Source organism: Anser anser, assembly GCF_964211835.1.
Source record: "Anser anser genome assembly, chromosome: 16".
NCBI classification, from domain to species: domain Eukaryota; kingdom Metazoa; phylum Chordata; class Aves; order Anseriformes; family Anatidae; genus Anser; species Anser anser.
Genome location: NC_139737.1, coordinates 6,510,440 through 6,537,774, shown reverse-complemented (window position 1 = coordinate 6,537,774; position 27,335 = coordinate 6,510,440). Strand labels below are relative to the sequence as shown.

The window sequence follows — 27,335 nt, the reverse complement described above, 5'->3', positions numbered from 1 at the left end:
TGTCTTCTTTGGAATTTATCTTAACGAGTGTAATCTCAAATTCAAGGAATATCCACATTGCAGCTATAAATTGGGGCAGTGCTGCAGCACATGAACATGAGAATAATTTGACAGAGACACCTTTAGTAACCCCTCAGAAACAGAAACTTGTGCATATTAATTTTCATATATGTACCTCAGAAATGTCACTTTGCTTCATTTTACTTAGAAATTTTCTGTTATATAGCACTTGAATGATTTTTTTTTTAGTTCAAAAACCCAGACTCACTCTTTCTTCTAATTATCTCTAACAGTGCAAGTTTCCCAGACCTTACCATATTTAACAGAAGTACAGATCCTTAAAAAAATCTGAGCTTAAACCTTCTGTAAGTTTGAAAATTCACTACTTATTCTTACAGATATTTTATTATCTGGCCTGTGCAGTTTTAAGCGTATTCGTTCAAGTATTCTGTCTGCAGCTTAGTGGAACAGTACTTCTGAGCTTCATGTGAGAGAACTTTTCTTTAGCCATAAGCTCAGCACTTGCTTTCACTAGCATCTTTAAATGTAAGGTTATTTTGTTACTGCTGGATTAAGCATTGCCACTGATTAAGTGTCTTGTTCAAGGGCTGATGAGGGATACAGGTTTTGTCTGTAAATAAAGATTACCTTTTTTTAAAAGTTGTTTAATATATAAAGAAGGAAATGTATGAGTTTTATTTTCTATGTAACAAAGGACAAATTGAACGCTGGAAGGATATGATCTGGGGACATGTTACAGCTTGGTGAATTAATCTGTTGTACTACATTTGGATCAGGCATAATCATAGACTTGCAGTACAGAATATGGGGTGTTCCGTTCGCAAAAAGTAGAGAATGAAATTTAATGTTCTTGAATGCTTCAGCTATGCAAAACAAATTTCTTAGGCTTAGCAATCCTCTTCCTTCCTCTGCCTCCCTTCAAGTTTCTAAAACTTTAGAAACATGGGAGGCATAAGATGGTGGTTCTGGTGGCTTTTTGTTGGAGGAACAAGGAGAACTGGAGCTTGGTGGGCAGGAAAAGGGAAGTCTTGACGCAGTTGCAAGCGTGTGCTATACTATCTCAGCAGCAACAGCCCTCCGACATTAAAACCAGTCAGCTAAATTGTTAGTGATAATTCTTTATTGGAGTGCAGCATTTGTTCCTATTCTGTTAAAGAAGCTGTCTGTAAGCAACTCGTTTGTTACTGGTCTTTGGACTCTCTTATTTTTAAAACACTATTTTGGTGTTTTAGATACTAAACCACTGCTGAAGTTGATAAGTTAGCAGCATGCTAGCTTTCACTTTGAGCTTCCTTAATTCCATTTAGAGATTTAATCTGTTAAAAACATCCTGAAATAAGCCCCTTTTTTTGATTTTTGTCTTTCAGCACTACTTTTTTATAAAAATTTCAATGGTTGTTGCAGAGAGAAAATTGAGGTGCACTTGGCTGCAGGATGTTCATATTGATTTGCTTTAAATAGCTTGATTTCTGTAGATAATTAGAGTAAGAGGCCTTGTTTTTCACAGTAAGAATAGTAAGTTATTTGCCAAATTAGTTAGCTTGTTCCATTACTTATGTAGATGGCTTGAAAAATACAAGAGATTTTGAAGGGGTTCAGAGAGCAACGTGGATCTAGAACGACAAAATACAAGAAAAAAAAATCTACAGGCTTTAGAGTAAATAGGATGTCCTCTACCTGAATAAAAATAAGTTTGTTTTTTTTCAGATAATTGGAGTCATGAATGCACGGTGTAACTATATGAAAAGGCAGGTGACCTGAAACTACTTAGAGTTTGGGGAGCCTATGAGCAGCTGAACCAAGAGCAAGGAAGTAAGGTTGAGCATGTTTAGCCTGAGGAACCGCTATCAAACGTTCAAGGGTAGTGAGGGTACAGAGAATGTAGGTTAGGGAGGATAACCGATCTACCTTCTCCTGCCTACTGGAATATCTTCTCTGATACAAGGAGAGGATTGTTTTTAGTGTACTGAAATTTGAGTAAAATTGATGAGGCAAATTAAGCTTGCCTACAAGCAGACTTGTTCAGAGCTATATCAAGAGAAATTACCTTCTCAAAGATGCTGTTTGTTGTTATCCTTGTGCTCTAAGCTTCTGTAATGCAGCTGGGAGGAAAAAATATATATGTTCCAATATTTGGGTTGTTTCCAGGATGAGCGTTAGGAAGACAAAGACTGTTTCTAAACCTTTACCTACTCCTAAGTGATACAATCATACAAGTGGTTTTTGCTGAACTCACCACTGCTCTCGAGAGTAGACAGATCTGATGGTGTCTGTCAATCATGCATATTACTAGCAGCTTCAGAACAGCTGTTTATCTTAACGAAGGTTACAACCCAGCCTTGTAACTGTGTTTGATTTCTTGGGGGCCTGTTTTGGAATTGGTTTTTCTTGATACATTCAAACTAGTGTTAAGCGAGTCTCGTGCATTTGGACTAACACAGCTGGTAAAGAGAGCATCCCTGCTGCTGTTTTGTTCATGATAATAGATAGCAAGCTTAGTAAACCTCTTATATGGGAGAAAACATCTATTTTGGGCCGTTTTGGTAAAACATCCTCTACCACTGTCTACATTTCTTCCTTAAACAGCTCAGTGGGATTCCATGGGAGATACCATGAGATATGGTGGGAAAGGACTTGGGGGCTGTAGGAAGCCGCCTCCTGGTACTCCTAAGCACTCCTTAGTATTCTTTAGAAAGTGAAGAGACACCTGCCTGCTCAAGTACAGTAATTAGCTAACCCTGTACCTTTGTTTTTCAGACGCTGTTTTTAGGACCTTCCAGAATCTATCTGAGGCTAACAAACTCTGTAATTACCCTGGTTTAAGCTCTTTGCTCCTCAAAGCTTGAAGGCAGCTTTGCTTCCAGGAAAAAAAAAAAAAAAAAAAGAGGAAGCAAATGTATAAACAAGCTTTTGCAAAACCAAATGCTTGCCCAAGATTGTGAGTTGCCATGGGTTCAAGCACATGCCAAAGAGGCAGCAGTGACCTGACGCCCTTCCAAGAAAAAGGGATCTTCCATTGGAAGGCAACTTAGACTCCACTGGCGAGACTCTTGTTGATCAGCAAACACCAATTTCCTCTCTCATTCTCACAGTTTAGGCAATCCTCCTTTGGCAAAGGAATGCCTTACCATGCATTCAGGGTTTGATCTCTTTAATCCTTGCATTACAGAAGGTAATCTCTAATCATTAATTGTAGCAGCCCAGCTGAGGCAAGAAGCAGTGCTGGCCTGTACGTTGATGACAGCCTGTTTCACTTGGGAAGCCCTTAGGAAGGGAGAGCTTCAAACTGCCTGTCACTTTGCTTTGTTGGAGCACTGGTTTGAAATGAGGCAGGGAAATACAACCACAATTTGCCTACTCCTCACACAGGAGTGGCTTGAAATGAATATCAGTTCCTCTATTAATCAACAAATTCCAGAGCAGCTGCTTGCCTTCCCCCAGTTTCGCGGTCTGTACTCCCAGTAGCTACATCCCGCTGCGCTCACAGAGGCACAGTCATGCTCGGGATTTGTCTTCTCAAGGAAGTCTCCGTCACCTGCCTGAAAGTCAGTTGGATGCATCTGGTGTATAACTGGCTCAGAAGAATTCATCATGAAAACATGGTGAGGTAATGCCGCAGCTAACGCATTAGGCCAGCGAGCTGTGCCTTGCCAAAAGCCAAGCAGCTCTGGAGACAAATCTTAATCGTGGGTTTGTACCTTGGCCTGCCAGCACTCCTTGGCACCCTGACTTGGCAGTCAGTAACTGGCACAGGGATCTAGGGAAGCTCGTTCCTAAAGGGGCACTGCTGGAATTTGGCTTGCTTGCTACCCATTGAGACAGATTTCAAACTCTGCTTAAGAGGGCAGAGTGGTCTGGGGGAAATATCCCTCATTTCCTGGACACAGAGGCTGCCGTGTGAGACCGAATCCCAGGAAAAAGCAAAGTGTAATAAAGGAGAATTAGTTGAGAAAATTGCACCTTGGGATAGGAAGTTGTCCATGTGGCTGGAACAGGCCCTTCAAATGCTGCAGCAAAACTGCTCTGCTCACTGACCAGGGCATCAGGACGAGCTGAAGCCTGTGCATTTGCTTTCCGTGTATGTTTAAGCCTCGGTGCAGCTAGGAGAAGTCTTCCACATATAATTCACCCCCAAGTATGTATGGAAATATATAAGATTTTCACAAGCTCCTTCATATATATCAAAAACGGTGCCTTAAATGATGAGACAGCTTCGGAAAGCATGCAAAATGCTGGCTTAGAAATCCTGGATTGATATGACTGTGGCAGTCTTATTTCCATCCAGCATTGTGCAGCCTCTTGTAGTACGTAGTACTCTTGTATTCATTGCATTTCTAAAAGAGGAAATACAGGAACATGTAGCAAAGAAGAAGGGTGAGACTTCTGACTGCGGTTAATTGCGACAAGTTGGTGACAGAGAGATCAAGGAAAATTCCACTTGCAGACAGACTTTTCTCTCAGTTCTGAACGCTAACAGGGTTTTTCTGCTTTGTTTTCTTTTCTATTTCATCTTATCTGCTGTGGGAAAAACTGTCTTTCATGAGAATCTTTTGCACACATTCCTAAATGCTTTTAAGGGTAGAGCTGTCAGATGTCTTTTCTTGAGATGTAGTTCCTGGCACACAGTGACTGTGCAAAGCTGAGGGCTCTTCTCCCCGCGGTAATTATCTGTATTGCTCCAAGTGACACTGCTGGTGAGTGACAACTATGGATAAAAACAGCAAGAGCAACAGAACTGCAAAGGTATGCCTGTTGGTTTTTTTTTGGTCGTTGTTGTTGTTATTGTTTTTGATTTGAGTACAGCACAGAATTAAAATATATATGTTCTAGAGTAAGGTTTGACATTTTGAATTCAACAGTAAGGTTTGACGTTTGAATTCAACATTATGCTATGTGACGTTGGACGTGTTTGTTATTCTCATCCTGAGGGATGAGGGAGGGCTCTTAGGATGCTAACGTACCTAATGCCTCTGTGCTTTTTGTTGTGACAAAGCCATTAACTGGAAGAAATGTCTTCTTGAGCAGGACTCCAAATAAAGCAGGATTCCCAACAGCAAATACCTGTAAATAAGCTCACTTGTGAAATAATAAATATATAACCACAAGGTTCCATCTGTCTTCTTGCTGTTCTGTAATAACATTTGGTACGCTGTTATGTTGCTCGAGACTTAAGGGGATACTCCAGATGAACAATTGCATGATTAGATAATTTCCCTACATTACATGTAAAACAGGAAAAGGTTCAAAATATTATCTCTGATGCTTTTGAAAGACTGAAACTAGTTTATGAGGTTTTCCACATTTACTTATATATTCAAATTGTACCTAATATATATTTTTATATAGAGAGATAAAACAGCCTGCTGCAGCTGTAAGGGTCAGAGAACGCTGAAGTCTCAATTCCTAATTCAATGCTTTGATTATCCTACTGTCTGTGAGTCTGAGAGTCTACTAAGCAGTGTAATTCTTTTCACCCTGGTCTCAATATTTACTGTAAAGAAACTGCTGCCTGGAAATTTGATACAAAACTAGGTGTGCGGGGGAGGTTAGTACTATCTCGATGAGCCATTCGTTGCACTCCGAATTTTCCATTGAGGCTTGTAAAAGTAAGAGGACAATTGTGTTAAATCATCAGAACCTGATGCAGGACATCTATACAAAGAGCATGTCTATTTCTGGGAATGCTATTTTTGGGTTTTCTACATGGCTTGCTGATGGCTAAATAAATGTAATGGTAGCAAGCTGGTTCCCAGTTCTAGTCTGAGGACCTTAGAAACAGCCACACCATACCCAGCCAAATTCAGGGCCAATAGTAACTAGAAAGAGACAAATTTCTTTCTGCTGTATCATTTATGAACTATTTAGGAGGGAATATCATACAGTACTGTTCATTATAATATCTGAATGCTATGCTTAGTACTGAAAGTCAAAGGATGTTGTTTTTCCTACTAGCTGGACTTCTCGAAGTACCATCAGTAGTTTTCCTACGACAGGTGATGCTTTGCCATTACTGCTGTGCCCCAACTCTTCCATCTCCACATGGAAAACCACTTCTGAAAATGAGTTCAGTCTGAGATCACACGCAGAGAAATGATGTTATTTCTTCCTTGTTGCACCTGCGACAGTCCGCGCAGGAAATGTTGCACATCTTGGTGCAATTTAAAGCACGTTAGCATGACAGGCTGTGCTTGGGAAATAGCTCTCTCATTGCTGGACAACATTTTCTGTGCTGCTGCCAAAAGAAAAACAGGAGCATTTCTTCAGCACGTGTTAAGTTGATCTGACATTTTCCTCTCCTTCCAAAAAGCTCAGTTTATATATTCCTGTCTTTTCCACAAACAAGTGCGTGAGTGAATGCTTGTTTCTGCGAGCTCCTCTGCACCTGGAGAATAGGGATACCCACAGCCCTCAGTCCCCAGGGTGCCTGCTGCCACCCACCCGGACTCCATCGCAAACCTGGAGCAAAGACGTGCTTCAGACCACAGCTAATACATTGAGCAGGGAGTTATTTAAACAGCCAAGAGGAAATACAAGAGAGAATGGTAGTCTGCATTTTTCTGGGCCTGGGGTACTACATTTTGGGCTACTCTCAGGGAAGCAGTCAGGTAGAAGCAGACTCAATGCCCATCTTTCCTGGGGGAAATCTTAGAGGTAAGACTGCCATGGGCAAAACCGCTTCAACACAGGGAATTTTTGCATCATTTAATTTATTGCCAATTAGCCACACTTCTAATCACAGATTTGGGTATTGGGAAAGACAAAAACCACAGACAATTAAGCAAGCAGTTACGTAAAGAGCTCTTCTCCCCCTTCTCAATCTCAACGTGCCTTGGTTTTGTGTGGGGCAGACTCATTCCCCCAGCCCCTCTCAGCGCAGGGGTTTGGGGCTGGGGTGCGGTGGTCCCTGCCTCTGCTCCCCGACTGCCCCAGCGCGGGTCACTCACCCGCAGCCACAGTCCCTTGGGGTGTCCCTGCCCCAGCACGCCGGGGATCCTGCCTGGGATCAACTCAAGAGAACATTTAATTGTATGTGAAGGCAGTTTTGTGGCAGTGCTGTTACTCGTGTTTCTGGAACACCTCAAACTCTGGTGGCACCTTGGAAATTCCTGGGTAGAAAAAGAGGGCCTGTTCTTTATCTTCTGCATGAAGCGGGGTGTTCAGGCTAATAAAAAGGCTGGCTGCAGGAAGGAAAGGAGGAAAGAAGGACCCCAAAAGCATTCAGATGAGTTGTGCTGACGATTCTCTCTCATTTGGACAACTGCTTGTCTCTTACAAGCCCTAGCCCAAAGGTGTGGATTTTGTTGAGAAAGCATTTTCAATTCAACATTTAGCGTTTAAGATGCATTGCGTCTGAGCCAAGTGATTGTGGGTGTGGGAGTGAGTATCTAATTTCATCTTAAAGCTGATGTGGAAAGAGGAAGGAAAACGCTGTAGCCAGAGAAAAAGCAGTGAACACAAAAGCAAAATTAGTAAAAGTGTAAAAAGCTTTGAAGTTAAGAAAGATATTAACAAGCACAAATCAGTAAAACCTGCTCATTTGCATAAGAATAACCTGGACGGAGCTCCTGCTGAGCAAATAGCAACTATGAAAAATTTTAAATAGCAACTATTGTTGAACAACATTAAACAATTTTTAGGAATCGAAGAAACAAAACCTTTCACCCACAGTTAATGTTTAGCTCTCCTCCTCAGGTTTTGTGCCTCTAAAGAAAGTGATTATTTCGCAGTGATTTCCATAACTACAAAGAAGATCTGTTCAGTTTGTGAGAAATATGAAAATTTCAAGGTTTATAATTTATTTATTTTTTAATACAATATAACAGCAGTAACAAATGATGCTGCAAAATTCCATAAAATCACTTTCTGGTTCATCCCCACCACCCTCTGTTTGTCTGCGAAGAAGCAGTTGTTAAACAGAAAAGGCATTTCCCCGGGGGCTCTGCAGGAGGGACATCTGGGTGTCCTGTAGCAGGCCCTCATTAACATCAGCAGCTGCAAGCCAATTGCACCACGGAGATAATTTTGCTACGTAATTAACTCCCTTCGTTCCCAATAGCTGCTCTCCTCCTGAGCTCCTAGCAAAGGCAGCGGTAGGTGGAGGGAGGCTGAGCGTTTGCTTTCCAGGCTTCCAGCCAGCCCCTGGAGGACTCCTGCCTGCTCTGCCAAGCTGGACGGAGAGAGAAAGGGCTGGGAGAGAGCACATCCTCCTGTTTTAGGTGATGGAGTAACAGGGAAATAGGAGACAACAGAATGAAGGTCAATGTAAGTACTAGATTATTTTATTTCTGTTGCAATGAATTTAACTGCATTGTTTATCTCAGTTGTAACAAAGGCGTGTCTGGCATTAGACCTGGATCTGCCTGGGCTGCTTCTCAAAGCACGCTGTTGATCTTGTAAATGAGTTACTAACAAAATACATGGTCTTATTTTTTAGAACACAATCTGAATTTAGCTGGGGGAAAAAAAAATCTTTTTTTTTTTTAAAGAACAGTATGTCTCAGAAGGGTGAGCTTTTGCACCATGAATATTAGGCAGTAATGTACCTTACTATAAAGTTATAGTGAATGACACTGGGTGGCTATGAGGATGCCCTTTGCCTTCCCTATCTGATTGGAAATAATGCGTGCAAATAACAACAGTTTCAGTTCTACCTCCTAAGAAAGAGGATGCTGTATTCTTGATGTCAATCTGTTACCAATTACTAGGATATGAATAAAGAAAATATTTTAACAGCTTGAGTCACCCCGATGAAGAAATGTAAGGTCATTTGAATGCATGTCATGTGAGTATGGGAAAGTCTGTGCACTCTAGGATAGTGATTGACTACGTCCTACAGATCTTCTGCAAAGAGAACTGAAGCTCAGAAGAGGAAAGGAGTGGTGGCTCTATTCATTTTTAGGAAATACTGCTTTGTTCTGGGAGAAGGGGGAAGTAAGTGGATAGATCAAATCCCGTTTACAGTTACATGTAAGTGTTTTGTCCCAGATTCCCAGAGCCATGCACGTGCAGACAGCTTTAACTTGCTTTGTGCTAAGCAAAATTTATTTGGCTGTGAGGCTAAATGAATCTTTCAGTCTGGCATTACAGCTGATCTCTGGCAGCTGCGACTCAGGGCAGGGACCTACGCAGTCCCCATGTGCCCCGAGTTAATGACAGCGCGGCGGCAACGTGCAGCTGCTGCACGGGAGTGGTGCTGTGCCCCAGTCATCGGGGCTGGTGGAAACCCACCTACTTCTTTTCATTGAGGAAAGTTAAAACTTCAGAGAAATTAAATTTTGTCCGAAAGGGTTGTTTCAGAGGGGAAAAAAAAAATAGAATCATAATTTTTTGGGCAGATCACTTCAGTGAGGGAGACAGAGGAAGCCAGAGCATTTGGGAGTTGCAATGTCGCTGCTGATTCATTATGAATCAGAGAGAGCAGCCTCCTGGAGCCTCTGTCACTTCTGCTGCCTTCATGGCATCAGCAGAACCACAGAAACTGCTGCAAGTCATGCAGGGGGCAGGGGTGGCATCCCATCACCCTTGTGCACTCAGGAGGAAGAATATACAGCAGTCACCGCAAATGAATAATTTTTCTTTTGTTCCAGACAATTTATCCTAGGAATTTCTTGCCCGTTCCCTGGGCAGGCAGAGGACAGCATGGACCCTGCTCCAAGGAATTCCTGTTAAGCTGCTCTTTGCTTAGAAGCGCTTGCTAGGTCTTTAAGTCCATGTTTGGAAATAAATTTTGTAGTAAAATGCAATTAAGATACTAAAAGGTTAAGAAAGTGCAAAAAGTACACTAATTGGAGCATATGAGCAAAAGCCTTTGGGTAGTAGGAGGAAACAAAATCCAGAAATACGTATATTCATTTTTGAAATACCAGGAAACAGCAGTTTGTTTTTCCTTTAACATGGGCAAGAGAGCCCATGTGAAAACACTGAGTGGGAATGAAGTCCTGATTGCATGCAAAAGGGTGGGCGGGTGTCAGTTGGTCTTAATACAGCCAGGCTTTGATTAGCAACACTTGTGGGGGAAAGAGTGGTTGGGGGAAATTAACAGAACTGGCCCGTGATTCCCACCGCTGCTTGACTGACTAAATGTGAATCTGCAGAAGTTTCCATCTAAGTTTTTAAAAATCAGTTCTTTATTTCATCAAAAACTGATCTGACCACTCAGGACTTAAAACCTGACGATCAGCATGTGTTTCCACCCTCCGAAAATCAAGTAACCCACTGAATAGGCAATAAAAGCAAGTCCTGATATTCGTTCATTCCTTGCTCATACAAAAAGATTTGATATTCTGCATAACAAGAACAGTCTTATTTTCTGAAACAAAGGTAGGAGCACCTTCTGCAAGCCGCAGATGATGTTGCCCATCAAGAGGGCTGTACGAACCCCGCACCCAGAAGGAGGCCACGTGCATGTAGAGAGAGATCCGAACACTTAATGCCAGAGCTTCTCCTGCATGTGTTGAACATGTGAGCTCTGTCTGCAATTAACTGACTCGGGTAAAACTTAAATTGACTAAATTGGCCTGCCCTTTGAAAGGGACTTAGTTGTGAAGCATCTTCCCAGCTAGTAGGGCAAGGGGAATGTTTATTTCTTCAGCTTTGTCCAGAGGTGAAGAGATTAACTGGAAATGGTTCTGTAAACATGTCAGAGGGTGTCACTGAGGCATGAACATAGCTGTATAGCAAACACAGCCCGCTGCCTTGAATGGTCTTTTCCTTCTCCTCAAATACTTAAGTCTTTTTTTTTTTTTTGCAGCAAAAGAACTTATAGACTTCTTGAAATGTAAAATGCAGCTACAGAAGTTGGAAAAATGTTTGTGTTCATCCACAAGAGAAGCTTCCACAATAAAAATTATCTTGTTTAGATTATCTCAATAGGTCTTTTAAGAGGCAAATTTAAGAAAATAGATGAAAAATATTTGCTTTTTTAATTGAAAATGAAAATACTATGCAGGACTAGAGTACCCATGGGTCACAGGAAATATTATGTAGTAGTCCTGGAGTTTCCAAATGAGAACTGAGGGGAAAGGGAGTACAGAAATGATTTTAGCAGACTTGTAGGTAAGCAGCTAAAATGATTGTTTGATAGTTGTGAAGGATTTTGTCTAGCAATGTTTGCATGGGTTCTGTTTCATATTGCTATAGGCTGAAGATACAGACAGGGATAAAAAAAGCGGTCAGGATTGCTTAGTAACAGTAAATATTTTATAATGTTCTCACGTTGTGGGTTGACTTTTTTTTTTTGCCTTAGCACAGACATTCATCCTATACACAGAGCACAGATGCCAGCCTATGTGAGTACTCCAGTTCTGAGGCTATAGGAATTGTTTACCATAGAGTTGTACAACTTTGTACAATTACTAGCTTTACTGGCTCCTTTTTCCTGTATTAACAAGCATGAGTTAACAGTTTTCATTCTGAAGCCTCTCAGGTGTTGTTCTGTAGTGGGAGCAGGATAAGGACGTACAAACTATAAAGATGCAAAAAATCCAACCTAAAGGGCGAGTTCCTACCACGATCTTGTATTAGATGAATTGATCTAAAATTCAGTAGAAGTAGGTGCGCTTCCAGGTACACAAGAACTTTTCTTCACACCTAGTTTAGTCGAACCCATGTCACCAGAGCTCTTATGCAGCAAAGCTACTCACTATGGTTGGCTCAATATACGTGACTAATTTACGTTGCGGTTACAAGGTCACAGAATCCTGTATGGGGGAGAGCAACAACTTAGAAAAAAGTTGCAGAGGATGCAAGCTCTGTTTTCTAGATCTGTGCTCTGTCGTCATCTTGATAAAACGTGCTTAGTGAGAGGGAAGAGTAACAGCACTGTCTGCCAAGGTGCTTTCTCATGTGGTGATGCGCTGGTTTTTAAGATGTTCTTTATCTTACAGTAGGTCTGTGGGTGTTTTTTTTTTTAGGGCTGCTTATGGGATGACAGGGAAGAAGCAACAAACACCAAAGAAGAAAAACACTTTGATATCATCTACATCGCTTTAGAGCTTATTACGTGCTGGTCATTGCAAGGACACATTAATGAGATTTCATAAAATAATGAACTACGCACAGCTGGCCTGAGATGGCATTTTGTGGATGACAGTGTTAGACAGCCAGTTTCCGCTCCTCTGGTAATAAAGAAAAAATGCAGATCCCACTGGCCCCGAAGCACAGCTTCCTCCTAGCTAAGCATCCCATAAGGTCTCTGTGATCCTGGGAATGCGAGGCTTGTTTATAGTTAATGGCAGGTCAGAAATGTTTCTGCTTACATGACAGAAAGGGGCTGCCACAGTGATTCTTTACATATGTCCTAGGCAGCTGAAAGTGCAGATAGGGCCCGATTTCTGAGAAATAACCTCGCATTAGATAAGGCAGAGCCTGCACTACAGATGACCTCATTCCCCAAAACCCTGGATATGCTTGTTATACTTTGCTAGATGTGTTGTTGGATCAGATGCTCACCTGCTATAAACATAACCTTAACTTTTATCCACAGAATTGCTCCCACTGTTATTGCGATCACAAAATCAGCTGGCTAGGATGGCTTCTCAATAAGAAGTGTCTCAATAAACGAGCCATTTGGAAGAGTTCTGGCATCCAGCAGCTTCTCAGTAACTCCCTCTGTGTCATAATGTGAGCAGATGGAGCCCGGAGGATGCTGAGCTGTGGGGCTGGCTGGGGCCTGGGTGCTGGGAAGGGAACGGGGCTCGGACGGGCAAGGGGAAGTTCCTTACCCAGCCTTGCAGAGCTTTGGTTTACTCGGTGTGACTGTACCTTCCCTGTGGGAGCATTGCTGAGGATTTAAATTCAGTGGAACATGAGCATAAACAGTTTGGCATTAATAACTGACCCAGCTTAGCTGCCACTGTAGGTTTTTCTAGCGCTGTGGAGTTCAGCACTACCTCAAACTCCACAGAAAAGCAGCTAATGCCTAGCGTGCTCTCTGCTGCCAGAACTATAGCACTTTCCAGGACAAAAGCGAGCTAGCTCAATGCTTTCCGCCTGTATGCATATCCAACAAAATAGCTAAGCACCTGTGATGTTAGGCATCGCTGGGAGTTTGAATTTTATTTTGCCAGTATTAGGCTGATCTTCAACAGTTGTTTCAGCATCCTGGGCTCATACACATTGAAGCCATAGCTGGGACTCCAAAAAGCTAGCAAAACTTGTACAGTTTCCATACCACCAGGTCCTGAGAGGCTGGTAAGTAACCAGAACGCTCAGAAAGGAAGCAATAAAGGGGACTTACTACTCCTGTAAGTAGAGGAACAAAGGGCAAGATATGAAGGCAGACCTGTTTGACCTGTTGGTTTTTCACATTGTGAAGTTGTTCCTTCTTCTGGTTTCTTGGTGCTGAGCATTCAGCAGAAATTAAGTTACTTTGGTGGTGTGGTGTGGTGCTGCTTGGATTGGATTTACTACATGCTGCTGCAGCTTTCTGCCAGGTTGTGGACACTGAGAGCAGGCAGAAGAGTCTGCTTAAAGGAAGAAGGTGGTTGTGTGTTTTGTGGTTTGGTTTTCTTGTTTTTGCTATTGCAGTGTGAGATGAAGATGCAAATAGAAAACTTTTGAAAGAGTTTTGCCTGGGACCTTCCTTTAGTTTGGTGGTTACAAATTACTAATATTCTTACCTATTTCTATCTTTTATAAAACTCCTTCAGAGACTAGTTCCAAGGCAAAAGGAGAAGAAATCTTCATTAAAATACCTGAGTTTCTCTGCCCTTCTTGAAATAGAACTATACAGTGTATACGCTTACACTGAAACTGAGAATGAATGGAGAAGGCTTTCTCTCAAACTCTATCACACTGACCCTATGTCCTGAAACGTGAAATTTGATTTAGCACTGCCTTCGGTGAAAGAGCTTTTCCATTTCACTTCTCCCTCTGACAACTCAGCTGGCCAGCAGAAGTCTGACAGTCACCCAAATCATTCATGTTCTATAGTCTGGAGCTTGGAGCTTGTCTCCATTGCTTCCCCATTCAAAATCTTAATTTTCCCAGGTTCCAGCCTTATGGATGGGATACAAGATGATCTAAGAGAACCGGCTTGTTGTTCCAGCTCGGTCAGATATTTCCAAAGTTTCCTTCTACTTATTTTTTTTCTTCCAACCTCATGGTTGGCTTGCAATTGAGAAGATTTCAAAGGCTCTTGGGCATTCGCGTTGCCAACTGATGCGAGCCCATACTCCCTAATTTGATCTCTACAAATCAGGGGCTACCTTTCAAAATTTGAACTGCTCTGTTCCGCTCCGAACTGGTGTCTCACCTCGGGTGTTTGCACAGTGTCTATTGACAAAATCAAAGGAGTGGGCGGTGTGCTTCAAGTAAAGAGATCCTGTGTTGAAAAGGTTTGATTTCCATGTTGTAAGTTTAAAATGTAACTTCTCGTTCACTGGGGTTGTTCCTGAATATGTTCATCTGACTTTGCTAAATGAAGTGTTGGTCAGTTGAGTTTTTGGTGCTTCTGTGGAACACCTTTGCTGTTGAATGGAATTTAGACTTCCCTGTTGCTTATGCTGCCCTGGCTGTTCTCTTGATTCATTCATTTGGCAATGGAAGCAGACTTGGCAATGTCTAGGAAGAGAGATAAGAGAACAGTTGGAATAATTGCTCTTGCTAATATTTGTTGCAGTCATGTTTGAATGTTGTTGAAGTATCACTGATGGGAAGAGTACCTCCTCACTCTTATAACCTAGGTTGCAGCCTAGATGCACACAAATTCTCACTGATGTGTACGGGCCAGATTCTGACCTAGTGAAAATCAGCACACTTACTGTAAAAGAAATACAATTTGAAATTAGACTTGAGTAACTTCATACACAGGTTAACTAATGAATTGGGCTCAGTATGCTAATTCCACAAGAAAGAACTATTTGGGAAAATGTTGACATTTGGACTCCTAAAACCATACCGTGATCCAAATTTCCTCTTATTTGTTTCAATGGAACTTGAAAGAAAAGTTTTGTTGTATAATGCATTAGAGAGGAGCTCAGTTCCTGAGTTCAGATGCCCTGGCTCTACCACCAATGTCCTGCCTGAGCTTGGATAAGGCTCTTTGTACTTCAGCTGCCTGTCTGCACAAAGGGGATGGAATTCCTCTGTTCCTACACACATCTTCTTTGCACCTTAAGAAGAGGCTCTGCCCTTCAGCATCTGTAGAGTGCCCAGCAAAAAGAGACTAAATGTCAAGCCACGTCTAGAGTGTTGCTGATGAAGAGTAGGAAAAGTTGGATAAGGCAGGGGAAGGGGGGGTCAAGTGTGTTTTTTTGTTTTGTTTTGTTTTTATTCTCCTCTCACCTGTAACATGTGAAGCCAAAGCCCACCCTGGGCTGCGCTCTGTGATGAGATTCCTGAAAGCCTGGCTTCAGCATGGGTGGTTCAGAGCATTTGGCACTGCCCAGATAGAAAGTGGGCTACCATGTTCATGCCAAAACTAATCAGACTATGCCACAAGGAAAATGGGACAGTTGTCTGTCTCTGACAGCTGCTGATGGACCAGTCCATGTATCATAAAAAGGCCATTGTTCGTGGCCATTCTCACAAAGAAATGCGTGCTGCTAACAACAAGCTACTTTCATCAGCTGAGCTGGCAAATGGGCTTTCTGCTGCTGCTTCAAACCAGCTGTTTCTTTACAGCAAATGCTCTGCATAAAAATACAAGGCATCATGTTTCCTATTTGGGTACTATCTTTTTGGACATTACTTGCACTTTCTGATAAGAAATTAATGCTGGAACAGCCAGTGGTAAGCAGTCAGTCACATTTCAAAGCTGAAAACAAATGGTATGTTGTATTAAAAAACACTACATCACAGTTCTTTCTACCCTTTGCACAAATGCACCTGGTTAATAAAGCTACCTGTTGCAACTTCTTTCACTCCCCTGTCTTGTAGTGAGTAAACGTACCCAATATAAATATTCTAAAAATAAAACACGATCATCACATATATAGGCTTCAACTGAGACAGGTATGGCAGTCCTGTGGTGAAGAAGCTTAGAAAACATGAGTATTTGCTATCTCACAGGTTTTCCGTGATCTTAGGCAAGCTGCTTATTCTATTCTTCCTTGGTTTCCTGTATATTTAATAAATAAACAGTAAGATGGCTGTCTGAAGATGCTGAAAGATGCGGAATACTTCGGTCTTCAGTGTATGGTGATGTCTGTGTCATGGAGAGGAGCGTGGGTGCTGCTTCAGGTGTTTGTGCCTGAAGATAAGCTCACGGATGCACTGCCCTGCCTTGAAGACTTACCAGCTATCAGAGCTATCAATTCATTTGGTGTCGCCACGCACAAAGTTGGGTTTTTCTCCCTGAGCTAAAGTGTCACATAAATTGTTAGCCTGGGATTCTCTGAAGCAGTAGGATCCAGCTCCACAGCTTGGGGATGACATGGGCCCAGCTGGAGGTTGTGTCTTTGGCAGCGTTCCTGCCACTGGCATTACCAATGGACACGTATTAAACTCCTCAGTGTTGATGTTAGTGAGAGGTCTGTCTTCATAAGGCTTTGAAAAGAAAAAAAAATTTTTGGGGGAAAATAAGTAGTGTGTGTGTTTGCTTCTTTTTTCAGGTAAGAAACAGTTAACCTTTTTCATGTGCATCTGAAGGCCCCAGATAAATGAGGTAGCGGTCAGGGAGGGTGAGTTTTATTTTTAGTGGGGTGATGCGTTTCCTCTGACTTCTGACAAAGAATCCACAGAATGCCAGTGGGGGGAAACCACCTATTTTTCATCGCATGGTGTTCATAAAATCCAAGCAATAAACATTAGCTCTGCTTTCAAGAGTCTCAGTAGGAACCGTGATGAAGAAACACATAGCAGCATTATGCCATTGCTGCACAACATAGTAGACAGATGCTAGAAAACATTTAACACTCTGAAACCAATGCTGAGAAACGTTCTTTAATTCCAGCCCACCGGGTTTTATACTAAACTGAAATTAAAGCGGTGATGAACACCAAACTGGAAACTAGCACAACATTTCTGTCAGCGTAACATAACAGCACAACGCCATGGCTTTCTCTCTCCAGAACACCTTGGCAAAGGCGCTTTACGACAACAAAGCGGAGTGCTCGGATGAGCTGGCCTTCCGCAAAGGAGACATCCTGACGGTTCTTGACCAAAATGTCATCGGCAGTGAGGGCTGGTGGAAATGCTCCCTTCATGGCAGGCAGGGCCTGGCTCCTGCCAACCGCCTCCAGCTCCTGCCCGGCGCTCAGGCCCTCCCGCTGCCTCCTTCCACCCACGGCGATGTCCCGGAGCCACCAGCAGGCCAACAGAACATCTACCAGGTCCCCTCGGTCCCCAAGCCTCCTGTGGCATCCTCTACATACGAGAAGATGGAGGGGTGGGTGAAACCACCAGCTAGGGCCTGCACTCTGCCTGCCCAAGGGATATACCAGGTACCGGCCTTGGCTGCGCAGCTGCTCAATGAACGGACCCAAAGCTCAACGCATCAGGTAAGAGTATCAGCGGCTAGTAAAGTAATAAATGTTGTTGCTATTAAAGTAATCCTAGGAGAAGAGAAATAATAATGGCTATTGGCCTGAAAAATGCAGGGGAATTTGCAGCGAGGTCATTCAAATAAATGGTGTTTAGGAAATTCCCATAAACTCTCACAATTTATAGCATTATGGGAGAAAGGCTGATCTGGGCAGTATATGAGTCTCCATATTCTGTAGTGTCTCACTCTTTTTGACAGTTTAAGGCAGCTGTAAAGTACAGCAGGAAGTACAGAATATACTGTTTGTTTGGGGGAATCTAGAAATGATTTACAAACCCGTCCCGAAGTTAAACAAGACCCAGAGCTTTCTCCCCTGGCTGCATACAGCATGCATCTATCCAGCGTCCTCTGGCACATGAAGGGGTCTTTGCAATCATCCGCACAGGAAGATGATTCGTAATAAACAAATTTTGTCCTTTGAGACTGCTGGCTTTGATGTAGTTTCTCAGAGTGCTGCTGTCTCTCTCTTCGGCTGTTCGAGGCTGTCATTACCCTTGCACAAAGCAGAAGCACCTACTTTAGACACGCTGGAGAACACGGGGTTGTTCAACAGTGAATGGGGCCTGAACCAGTTTCTCTCCCAGCCTGTTTTTACTGGTGCTGAGACAGTGACCAGGGTAGGTGGGATGAGAGCAGTCACCAGTCCCTCCAGTTATGGGGAACTGTAAACCCAGTTTTCCAGGATTTCATTACAGCTGCTGGCCTGGCTTTTTTTTTTCCTCCCCGTTCCTTTCATTTGGCATTCAGATGAAACGTGGAAGTGGAAAATGAAATTTCATTAAATGTCACATCAAGTTTCTTAACATCAAAAACTTGAGCTTTCTTCAGCATAAAATTAATGGGGAATCTTCTATAATAAAAGATAAATAGAGCAGGTGTGGAGGGAGTTCAAGTGCAAGCTTTTGTTCGGTCCCATGAGCTCTTCAGCCTGGGGTAGCTCTTTATTTTGTGTGTGAAAACCACATTAGAAATGTTAATTGGCAAAGGAAAGACGTTCGGCCCTGAACTGCATAGCCTTTCAGGCTGTTTTAATGAGCATCTGATCTATGGGACTCAGCTGGCCAGCTTTCCTCCTGCTGTGTTGGAGGCAAGCTACCGGACCCGAGGTGCTGGTTTCTTCTGTGCAGCAAATGGGTGCTGGAAAACGGACAAATACAGAGCATCTCTAGTGACTGAAACCTACATTTCCAGCACCTGAGCTGCACACCCAGACCTCATGCACACCTACCATAAAGGCAAGCTCAAACAGAGAAATAGCTCCAAAAGACCCTTGTACAGTTGCGGTGGTCTGATTTCTCTGCATTCCTAACCCTAAAGAAGGCAAGACATTTGCAAACTGAAGTGAGATCATGAGATCAATCCAGATTTTCCACATTGTGCTAGCAAATCAGGCCCTGAAATTGTCATCTTTCTCTCTGTTCAAATGAATGGCCCAATATTAGAGATCATTGGCTTTACCTGTATCAGTAACTTCATGGACGTGCCTTGTTTACCCTACCAGGGTAAGAGGGAAGGGAAAAGAAAAGCCCTAACCTGCTTTTATTATCTAGAAGTTCAGCTTTGCCTGAGCTGCCTCCTGCACAGCGTCACAGCTGTTGTTACAACAACTGTACCTTGGTGGTCACAAGCTGCACGCAGATGCACCGCAGCATTCTGGACTGCCCCGGGTAGATCCTACAGGACAACTGGCAAAGCTCCTGGCATACTCAGCTGTTCCCTGAGCAGCTGGGTAAAGCCACTGTAAGTCTTTTGAGATGATTGAAAGCAATAAAACAAAACAAAACCTCTCCAAGCCTGTATGCTTTCACCCTATATAAAAATATTGTGACTTTATTTGTTGCCCAGAGCTTAGGGCATCTTCTTCCATTACTGTGACCAAACGTGCTATCAGTTAAAGGAAACAAATCATTTTATAGTAAGATGTGATCCTCAGTTTCCTCTGCTGTATACTGAATAAGACTTGTCCATCTGAAAATGCCAGTTAGTGTTGTTTTGCAAGCAAGATGGCTCATGATGTAAAGCACTCAGGGGATCCGTGTTCACTCTCTTTTCTTTAGATGGGAGCAAGGAGCTTTCACAAAGACAAAGCAAGCAGTTGTGAACCGGGAGTCTTGTTCCCCTACCACGTTTCCCCTAGATTTAGTTGCTGCGACTATTATACGATGGAGAACACTAATTCCAATATTATATAATTTATTTTAATGCCTCATCTCCAGCAGCATTTCTGTGGGTCAGTAGTTCGCAATACTCCCTTTGTAAACCAGCCATGGAGACCCAGGCTAAACCATGCTGAATGAACAAAACTCTGTTTCTGAGGCTGATGAAAAGACCTTTCCCAACGCTCGTATTTTGGCATCTTAACTAATTGTCCCACAGATCTGGTCATAGCTCTTAAAACAATGTTTTAAGCAAATAGGGGAATTAGTTTGTAATTGCCCTCAATAATGTAATTCCCATATCAGACTTCTGTTTACGGAGCTGGACAGGACATCAAGGTAAACGTTTACTCCTTCCAAATCCCTTGTAATTACAGAATAATGCATCTCAGCCTGTAACTTTTTGCTGCCGTTACTCCTACTAAATACGGCCTGACCTAATGGCTCTCTGAGACTGAAGAAGTAGAAATTCCCTTGCTTTCTTTTTTTAGTGGTTCTGCTTTTGGGCAGTAAGATTTAAGTGATAGCAGAAGCTTGATTTTTCTCCAAATCCTTCCCCTTCCTTGGCTAATAACGCAGATTCTTTGAATCATATGTGCCTGTTCTTATCTGAAATAAAGCAGAAATGATGGCAAAGTAAAAAAGTATGAGGCCTGCTTGTAAGGTTAGCTCCTCTCTATCCCCATCAGTGAAAAGCTTAAAGGTTTTTAATCACTTAAGAGCTCCCTATAAGTGGCCTATTCAGCTAGTTGAGTTTTCAAAGATGTCCTGAGCCTACTGCTCACTGCAGTTCCCTCATTATTATATTTTTCTTCCCCTCTAAGCACCTGTTTACTCTCCCAAGAGCGTCCCGGGCTTCAGTCCCGAACATCAGAAGCGAGGTGTACGACGTTCCCTCCACGCAGCGCCGCGAGTCCCTGCTCACGCGGGTAAGTCCTGTCGTGGTCCCCCCATGCAGCTGGGACCTCGTCCCGCCTCCCTCCCCTCGGAAACATATCTGAAGGTTTAAGGTTCAATTCTAGAATTTCCCTGTTTGCTTTTTGCAAAAATTTGGCAGAAAACCATATACTTTTAGGGAAGTTCAAAGCATAAAGCAGTTCTCTTTTGAATTTGTTAGACACTTTAGATAAATGTGTCTTAAACATGGTTATGTTTCTAACAAACACTTTTAGTTTTACTATCACTGAGCTCTGGGGTACTCTTCCATAGGTGAATTCCCAGTATCAGAGTGGCCAACCTCTCTGCTTTGGTCTATCCATCAGGAAAGGGATTTTGTCTCTTTGTGTCTCTTGCCTAGGAAGATTTCAGGATGTTTGCAAAATGTCTCTAGTGTGTGCACAAAAAGCCTAAACGTCACCCACACCACCCACCATCTGGGCAACAAAATACAAGGGATTAGATCATGTAACCCCAGCTCATTCAGAGGAAAGACAATATGCTGATCAGGTCTTCCACTGGAGTGTCGTGGTTCGTGATCTTCCTCTCGATAACCTGTCTCTGTGTAGAGAAAAGGTCACCATTCCCTCTGCGTCTCTGCGGTGCGTCCCAGCCCCATCCCACTGCCCACCATGCAAAGGGAGGGGGTGCAGGATCACAGCAAGTCACAGGCACCTTATCCTCCCTGGTACCAGCTGGCAGTGCAGGGTTCAGCCCACCTGAATTCACTCATTACCAAGTCATCAACAAATGTCTTTGTTCTACCCGCTTTGTATCAATGGGGTGATCCTGCTCAGCCCCAGCACCAGGCTGCAGGTGACAGCTGCCTTGCACCACCTAGTGCCCATCCCCGTCCTATCCAGCTCTGCAGAAAAGCACTTCAGCAGCTCTCCAGCAGATCAAGCCCTGATCCAAGCTGTATGATCTGACAGCCTTTGGATACCAGCGGAGTCTGCAGTGGGCTCTAGGAAGGATTGAAGCCAACCTGTTTGTTTTTCCCTTTGGCCAGAGCGCTGCCACTCCGCCCACAGCACGAAAGGGCTCTGCGCTGCTCAGATCCACCGAGTGCTTCCAAGAAGAGCAGCAGCTTTACAACATCCCACCCGGCCCAGAAAAGACAGGAGCTGTTAGCCACAAAGACTCGCCGGTGGGCAGTGTAAGTAAGACTCCTTGGACACGAGAGAACAGTCTTCTGTTACTACTGTGGTGTTGGGCATGTGTGCTAAACCTCCCCCCAAGCGCGTTTGTAGGTGAGGATAACAGGGATAAGACCACATCTTCAGTGCAGTACTTTGTCCTTTATATTAAGGGGACAAATACTGCCTGACTCCTGGATAGTCAGGGTACCTACCAGGATGAGGACTACCAATGCAAACGTATTTGCATATTGGACTGCAGGCAGCAAAATCTCTTGCCTTATCTTCTTTTTATGACAGTGTGAAAAGCAAATTCAATACTGTGCGTTAGTGAATGTCAGATTGTTTGTATTCAAGCAGACAGAAACAAAGTCCTCCCCCTGCACGCGGCACTCCTGCCATTCCATCTGGGAGAGCAGCACGCTTGGTTTTGGGGGCAGTACTGAGGGGTAGCTCACTGTTTGAGGAGCACCCTTCTTGAAGAAAGGGCTGATCTGAAACTTCACAACAGAGGAAATGCCTCAATGGAAACTCTGTATTAGCTGAATGCCAAATATTTCAGTTTTCCTGAACAGTTTTAGGATCCAAGTCAATTTTGACAGGTTCCCTAGCACATGTGCGTGGACACTCCTGGGGCTGGGGAAGGGTTTCAGGGCAGACCAGCCCAGCACAGGAAACTGGAGGCTGCATCATTTTGTGGGCTTAAAGAGAAGTGCCATAGGTTCATGGCTGCACCACAGCTGGAGAAGCCAGACTTGAAGAGAGTGTGGTTTCCCCAGTGAAAATAAAATGGGGACCTTGGCATATGAGTAAGTGCTCATTGAGGCTGGCATTGCTGGCATCTTCATGGCTATTAACAACTGTGCCAACCAGCTGCAACAGCCTGGAGCAGATTTCCTTTTGGAGACACAGTTTATCATTGCTTCCAAAATCAATTTTTTCTTTGAATTCTTCATTCATGGGGAAACTTAGAAAATGCTGGCTTTGGTCTAAAACACCCTTGTCTGCGCTCCCTTTCTCATGCACATTTTCTGCAGAGGACCTGGCCAGTTCTTTCTAAAATTTTTATTATGCAGTGGTACCTTCAGTAGTTTCTTGTTGTGACACACACCTCTAGCTCCTCCACTCCTTCCTACTTGTGCTTTGTGCTTGTAAGGCATTTGCGTGTGATCTGTTCCAAAGTGTCTCTTAGTATTAGTCTGGATCTTCTTACACAGGAAGTGTCCTTATGTGTGCATTTTCAATTTCATAGATTTCAGCTGTGCACACATCTTTTTAAGGCATTGCGTAAGATCTGTAGGCATCTTAGGAAAACCCATCAAGTAAAAAATTTAAACTTACTGAAGCTATTCGACAGTGGTTAGTTCTGCCTATTGGTGGCTTCTATTTGTCAACATATGCATACGAATGTGGGTGGGGATACTGAAAAATCAAGTGTTTTCTTATACAGAGGTTAATAAAATCTTACCTGCTTCACTCTGTAAAACTGAGTGTCTAATGTTTCCTAGTAATAAGCTAATATTTAGCTTTTCTTATAGTCGTTTCATAAAATGATGAAAAGAAAGTGTCCCATGCTAAGATAGATCCCACAGATTTCTCTGGTTGGGGATACTGCTGTATGACTTAATCATTAGTGCTTGAAATATTTTAACCTTCATATGTGCAGCTTGTGCATTTTAGAAAGGAAATAAAAACTATGGGTTAGACTTTTCATGGTATGATTCCATTGACATTACTGGAGTCACATACATTTGCACACCCCGAGAATTCAGTTTTGTTTTTTTTTTTTTTTAAAACACTGCTTATAAATCCTGTGTGCTCTGGTGCTCTGTTGCAGTTTTATGATGTCCCTCCCAAAAGAGAAACCAATGCTTCAGGGAAGGGATCTCAGAAAAAGAGCTGGGGCCACTACAATACGCTGCCAAACCCTCGAAAGTCAGAATGGATTTATGATATTCCAGTATCACCTGAAAAAATGGGCTTAGAACAGAGCCCTTCTGGCCCTTCCTTGGAGAACCAGGCGCTATATGATATACCCCCAGCCAGGTACAAGGCACTAACAACAAGCACTGAAGCCAAAGTTGTGAATCCACAGTTATACGATATTCCACCAACACAACGGAAATTAGTGTTTCCAGATGTCCCTCTTTATGATATTCCACCCCCACGGGACATGCTCCTTTTGCCACAAAATGGTAGCTGTGAGGCACCCTCAAGTCACCTGGATCCAAAGGCTGAGAACCAGACTTCTGGAGAGAACGTTTATGATATTCCTAAAGGTTTGCCCAACACTTTGCAGTCCAAGAAAGAGAGGGAAAAACCCAACAGCAGTTCTGGAAACCAGGCATACCGTGTTCCAGTCCAGATCTCAAGAGACACCAAATTAGAACACGACAGATTATCTGTTTCTAGTGCGGACAGCAGAAGCAGCACTGTCTCTACATTCTCAAACTCTTCTGCTGAGTTTATGTCGTCCTCAGAAGAGCCTGTCAAAGAAATTAAGCTGGATCTCGATGTAGCCATAGAGACACTGACGAGACTGCAGCATGGTGTATCCAGCTCAGTTGCTAGCTTAATGATTTTTGTGAGTAGTAAGTGGAGATTACAGGAGCACCTGGAGAAAAACATTGAAGAAATTCATAGGGCAGTTGATCACATAAAAGTATCACTTGGAGAATTTTTGGCCTTTGCTCGAGCCATAAAGGTAAATGCCTCCTACGTCACTGATAATAATCTTCAGACCAGAATTAAAAAACAGCTGGAAATTCTTTTCAACTCATTCAAAATCTTAACAGAAACGAGAGAAGCTCTAAACAACTGCAACTGGTCACTGGAGGCTTTGGTCCTCAGGAAACCTCAGAACAACCCAGATGATCTTGATCGCTTTGTTATGGTAGCTCGCACAATTCCAGATGATATCAAGAGATTTGTATCCATCATCATTGCCAATGGAAAACTTCTCTTCAGAAAGAGTGAGAAGGAGCAAGAAATGAAGCAATCAAATGTGAGCCCAGAATATAAAATGGCAAAACAAATCCCAGTGCCAAGAAGAATAGAAATAGAATCGCTTCAAAGAAGTACTCATGACAAGCCGAACCAAAGTCAAGTCTCCCAAGAGAAAACAAAAGAAAATGCTATTGACGACTGTGAATATGTTCAACTACAGGTTAGTATGATAGGATTTTACATATATTCTTGATTCTTTGCAGACATTAAGTCATTAGCACTATTTTATCTTTGCATCAGTGCAAACTTCAGTTTGCACAACTACTTTTTGATGGCACAGGTGCAATGACCAATAATAAAGTAATAAATAAAAGTAAATAAAGTAAAATAAAGTAATAAAGTAATAAAGAGAACTGGCATTAGAGAATTTGCCCACATAGCAAGACAACAGTGAGAGAAAATTTTTAACTTGTCCATTTAAAAGTCTCTCAAATTAATTAAAAAAAAAAAAACAAACTTTTAGCTAGGAGTTAGCAATTTTTTTCTTCTCCGTAGACTAGTGGTTGTTTTCTTGCCTGTACATTTCATTTGTTGGCTCTGAAATCATCATATGAGAAACGTTGACTTTCTAACTTGAAATGTATTAGGCTTTTGTAGAAAATTTTGACTTAACAAATTAAACTCTGAGTTATCAAGCTTCTTAGAATAATTTTGGACATTTGTTAGAATTATTTTTCTTATAATTACTGAAATGTCTGCTAAGAATCTTCCTCTTTATTGGTTTTACAAAGAAATGTTGACTTGTCCTTAAAATATAGGAAATGTTTTGTTTTGTTGAAGCTGATTTCAGTCTTAGACCTTGCAGGATCCTGACACTAATATTTTAGTAGAAAAAAACTGCATTTGCTTCCAATACATTTATCACTGTAGTCCATAACATGAAGCAAACAGATTTCATGTTACTTCTCCTGAAGTAAGTGGAAAAACATATTTATACTCACATATTTTATGCAAACCATTTCAATTTTGCTTTCACTTTGATTTTTAACAGGCACAGAAAATCATTTCAGGTAAAGAAGTGTCAAAGAAGAGTACAGATTCAAAACCAAAGGTATTTCTGACTTTGAAAACTATTACATACAAGGACTTGTATTTCCTTATTTCTGTGCTTGCTAAAATTCAAAATAATTTGTGTTTGGAAGCACATATCTATACATAAAGATCTACTTGTTTTCTCACAGTTCATTTTCCCATAACTAGTTCTTCAAATATGTGCTGAAAAACTATGCAAAACATTTTCCTCAAATGTAATGAACTACTCTAAGTTAAAGTCATACTGTTCTTTATCTGTTTGCCTGTGCACATCATTTGGGATAAGGCTGTGAAAGGTTATATTTCAAAATATCTTGTAATGTACTGCTATAAAGATCGATTCCCATTATAGTACAGTTTTAATCATTCATAACCCTCATGAAGACAGTACCTTTAAAAATCAAGTCTGTGTTTTGCCCGAGAGCTTGACTCCAGACTCTATAAAGGATTGATGCTTAACTACAGTACTTTGTGTGCTATCTATCCATTACTAAAATTGTGTTCAGTGAAATCTGTTTAGGGAAAAGGTAATTGGGAGAAAGCAGCGTTATGAAGCACAGTACTTTGTAGGAAGAAAAATGATTCCAAAAAAATTCTGGGCTGAGGCTGGGGCAATTTGGAGCCCGTTAACTAAAATAACTCCTCGTAAGTGAAGAAACATGCAAAGAATACAGAGTAGAACAAATAAAGAAACAACCAGTGTGACACCAAACTGACTCTATTTACTGTGGTGTTTTTTTTAATCCCTTTTCTAGGTTTTGCCATCTTCAAAACAGAATGTAATTCAAAGCAAGCAAGAGCCTGCAAAGAAAATAGCTCTTCCAGAACATTGTAGGCTGTGTTTTGGTGCGCTTCACAAGGCAATTGCTGTATTTAATAATAGTCTGAGCAATAACCAGCCACCTGAAGTCTTTATATCCCACAGCAAATTGATCATCATGGTGGGACAGAAGATAGTGGATTCCCTCTGCCAGGAAACTCAAGAAAGAGATGCTCGGAATGACATTCTCCACAGCAGCAGCCGGTTTTGCAGCCTCTTGAAGAACCTGGCTCTTGCCACCAAAAATGCTGCAATACAATATCCAAATGCAGATGCAATGAGGGAACTTCAGAATCAAAATGATGAGCTGTATAAATATACGCAGCAGTTTAGAGCAATGATGGAATGAAAGATGCTTTTTTTTTTTTTTTTTTTTTTAAGAACAGTGGTGAAAACTTGAATCTCTTCATTATTAGAGTTCTCTTTGCTCCCTTTGTGTAGGAACCAAGGGGCGCACAAGAAGCTCTGTGCTGCCAACGTTGTCATCCCCAAGTATTCCTGCCAGGTCATCCTCTCTCAGGTACTGATGCTCATTTAGCAGGTGAAGACCCACACAGTGGCAGAGACAGAGAGGATCTGTAGTATTAAATCTGTACTTTCTCCTCCGCTGTTCAGACACTGTCTAGAAGTGTTATCATCTTACTGTTGGGGCAGAAATGTTTGCTGTGTATTCGAGCAAACTTTATCATCTGATTTTTATTTTTTATTTTTATTTGTATACAGATAAATATATTTTCCTACTT

The 27,335-nt window shown here is 42.2% G+C and overlaps 1 protein-coding gene across 3 annotated transcripts; it reads left to right on the top strand.

Moving 5' to 3' along the window:
- The first annotated feature begins 141 nt into the window (after positions 1 to 141).
- CASS4 (Cas scaffold protein family member 4) lies at positions 142 to 27,335 on the top strand. Of its 3 annotated transcripts, none has more exons than XM_083801849.1 (7): positions 142 to 4,764; positions 17,034 to 17,462; positions 20,487 to 20,591; positions 21,608 to 21,754; positions 23,572 to 24,900; positions 25,732 to 25,791; positions 26,528 to 27,335. In XM_083801849.1, exons 1-7 carry the CDS (start codon positions 4,729 to 4,731, stop codon positions 26,939 to 26,941), a joined length of 2,520 nt encoding a protein of 839 aa, XP_083657975.1. In that variant the 5' UTR covers positions 142 to 4,728; the 3' UTR covers positions 26,942 to 27,335. The 3 variants fall into 3 exon arrangements, with proteins under 3 accessions (XP_083657975.1, XP_083657976.1, XP_083657977.1); XM_083801850.1 differs by having other exon boundaries at positions 142 to 8,283; XM_083801851.1 differs by lacking the exon at positions 25,732 to 25,791.

Coding starts and splice junctions, on each gene's coding strand:
- CASS4 (XM_083801849.1), top strand. CDS start 4,729: ATGGATAAAAACAGCAAGAGCAACAGAACTGCAAAG. Junction 4,765..17,033: donor AGAGCAACAGAACTGCAAAG/GTATGCCTGTTG, acceptor TTCTCTCTCCAG/AACACCTTGGCAAAGGCGCT. Junction 17,463..20,486: donor CCCAAAGCTCAACGCATCAG/GTAAGAGTATCA, acceptor TTCCCCTCTAAG/CACCTGTTTACTCTCCCAAG.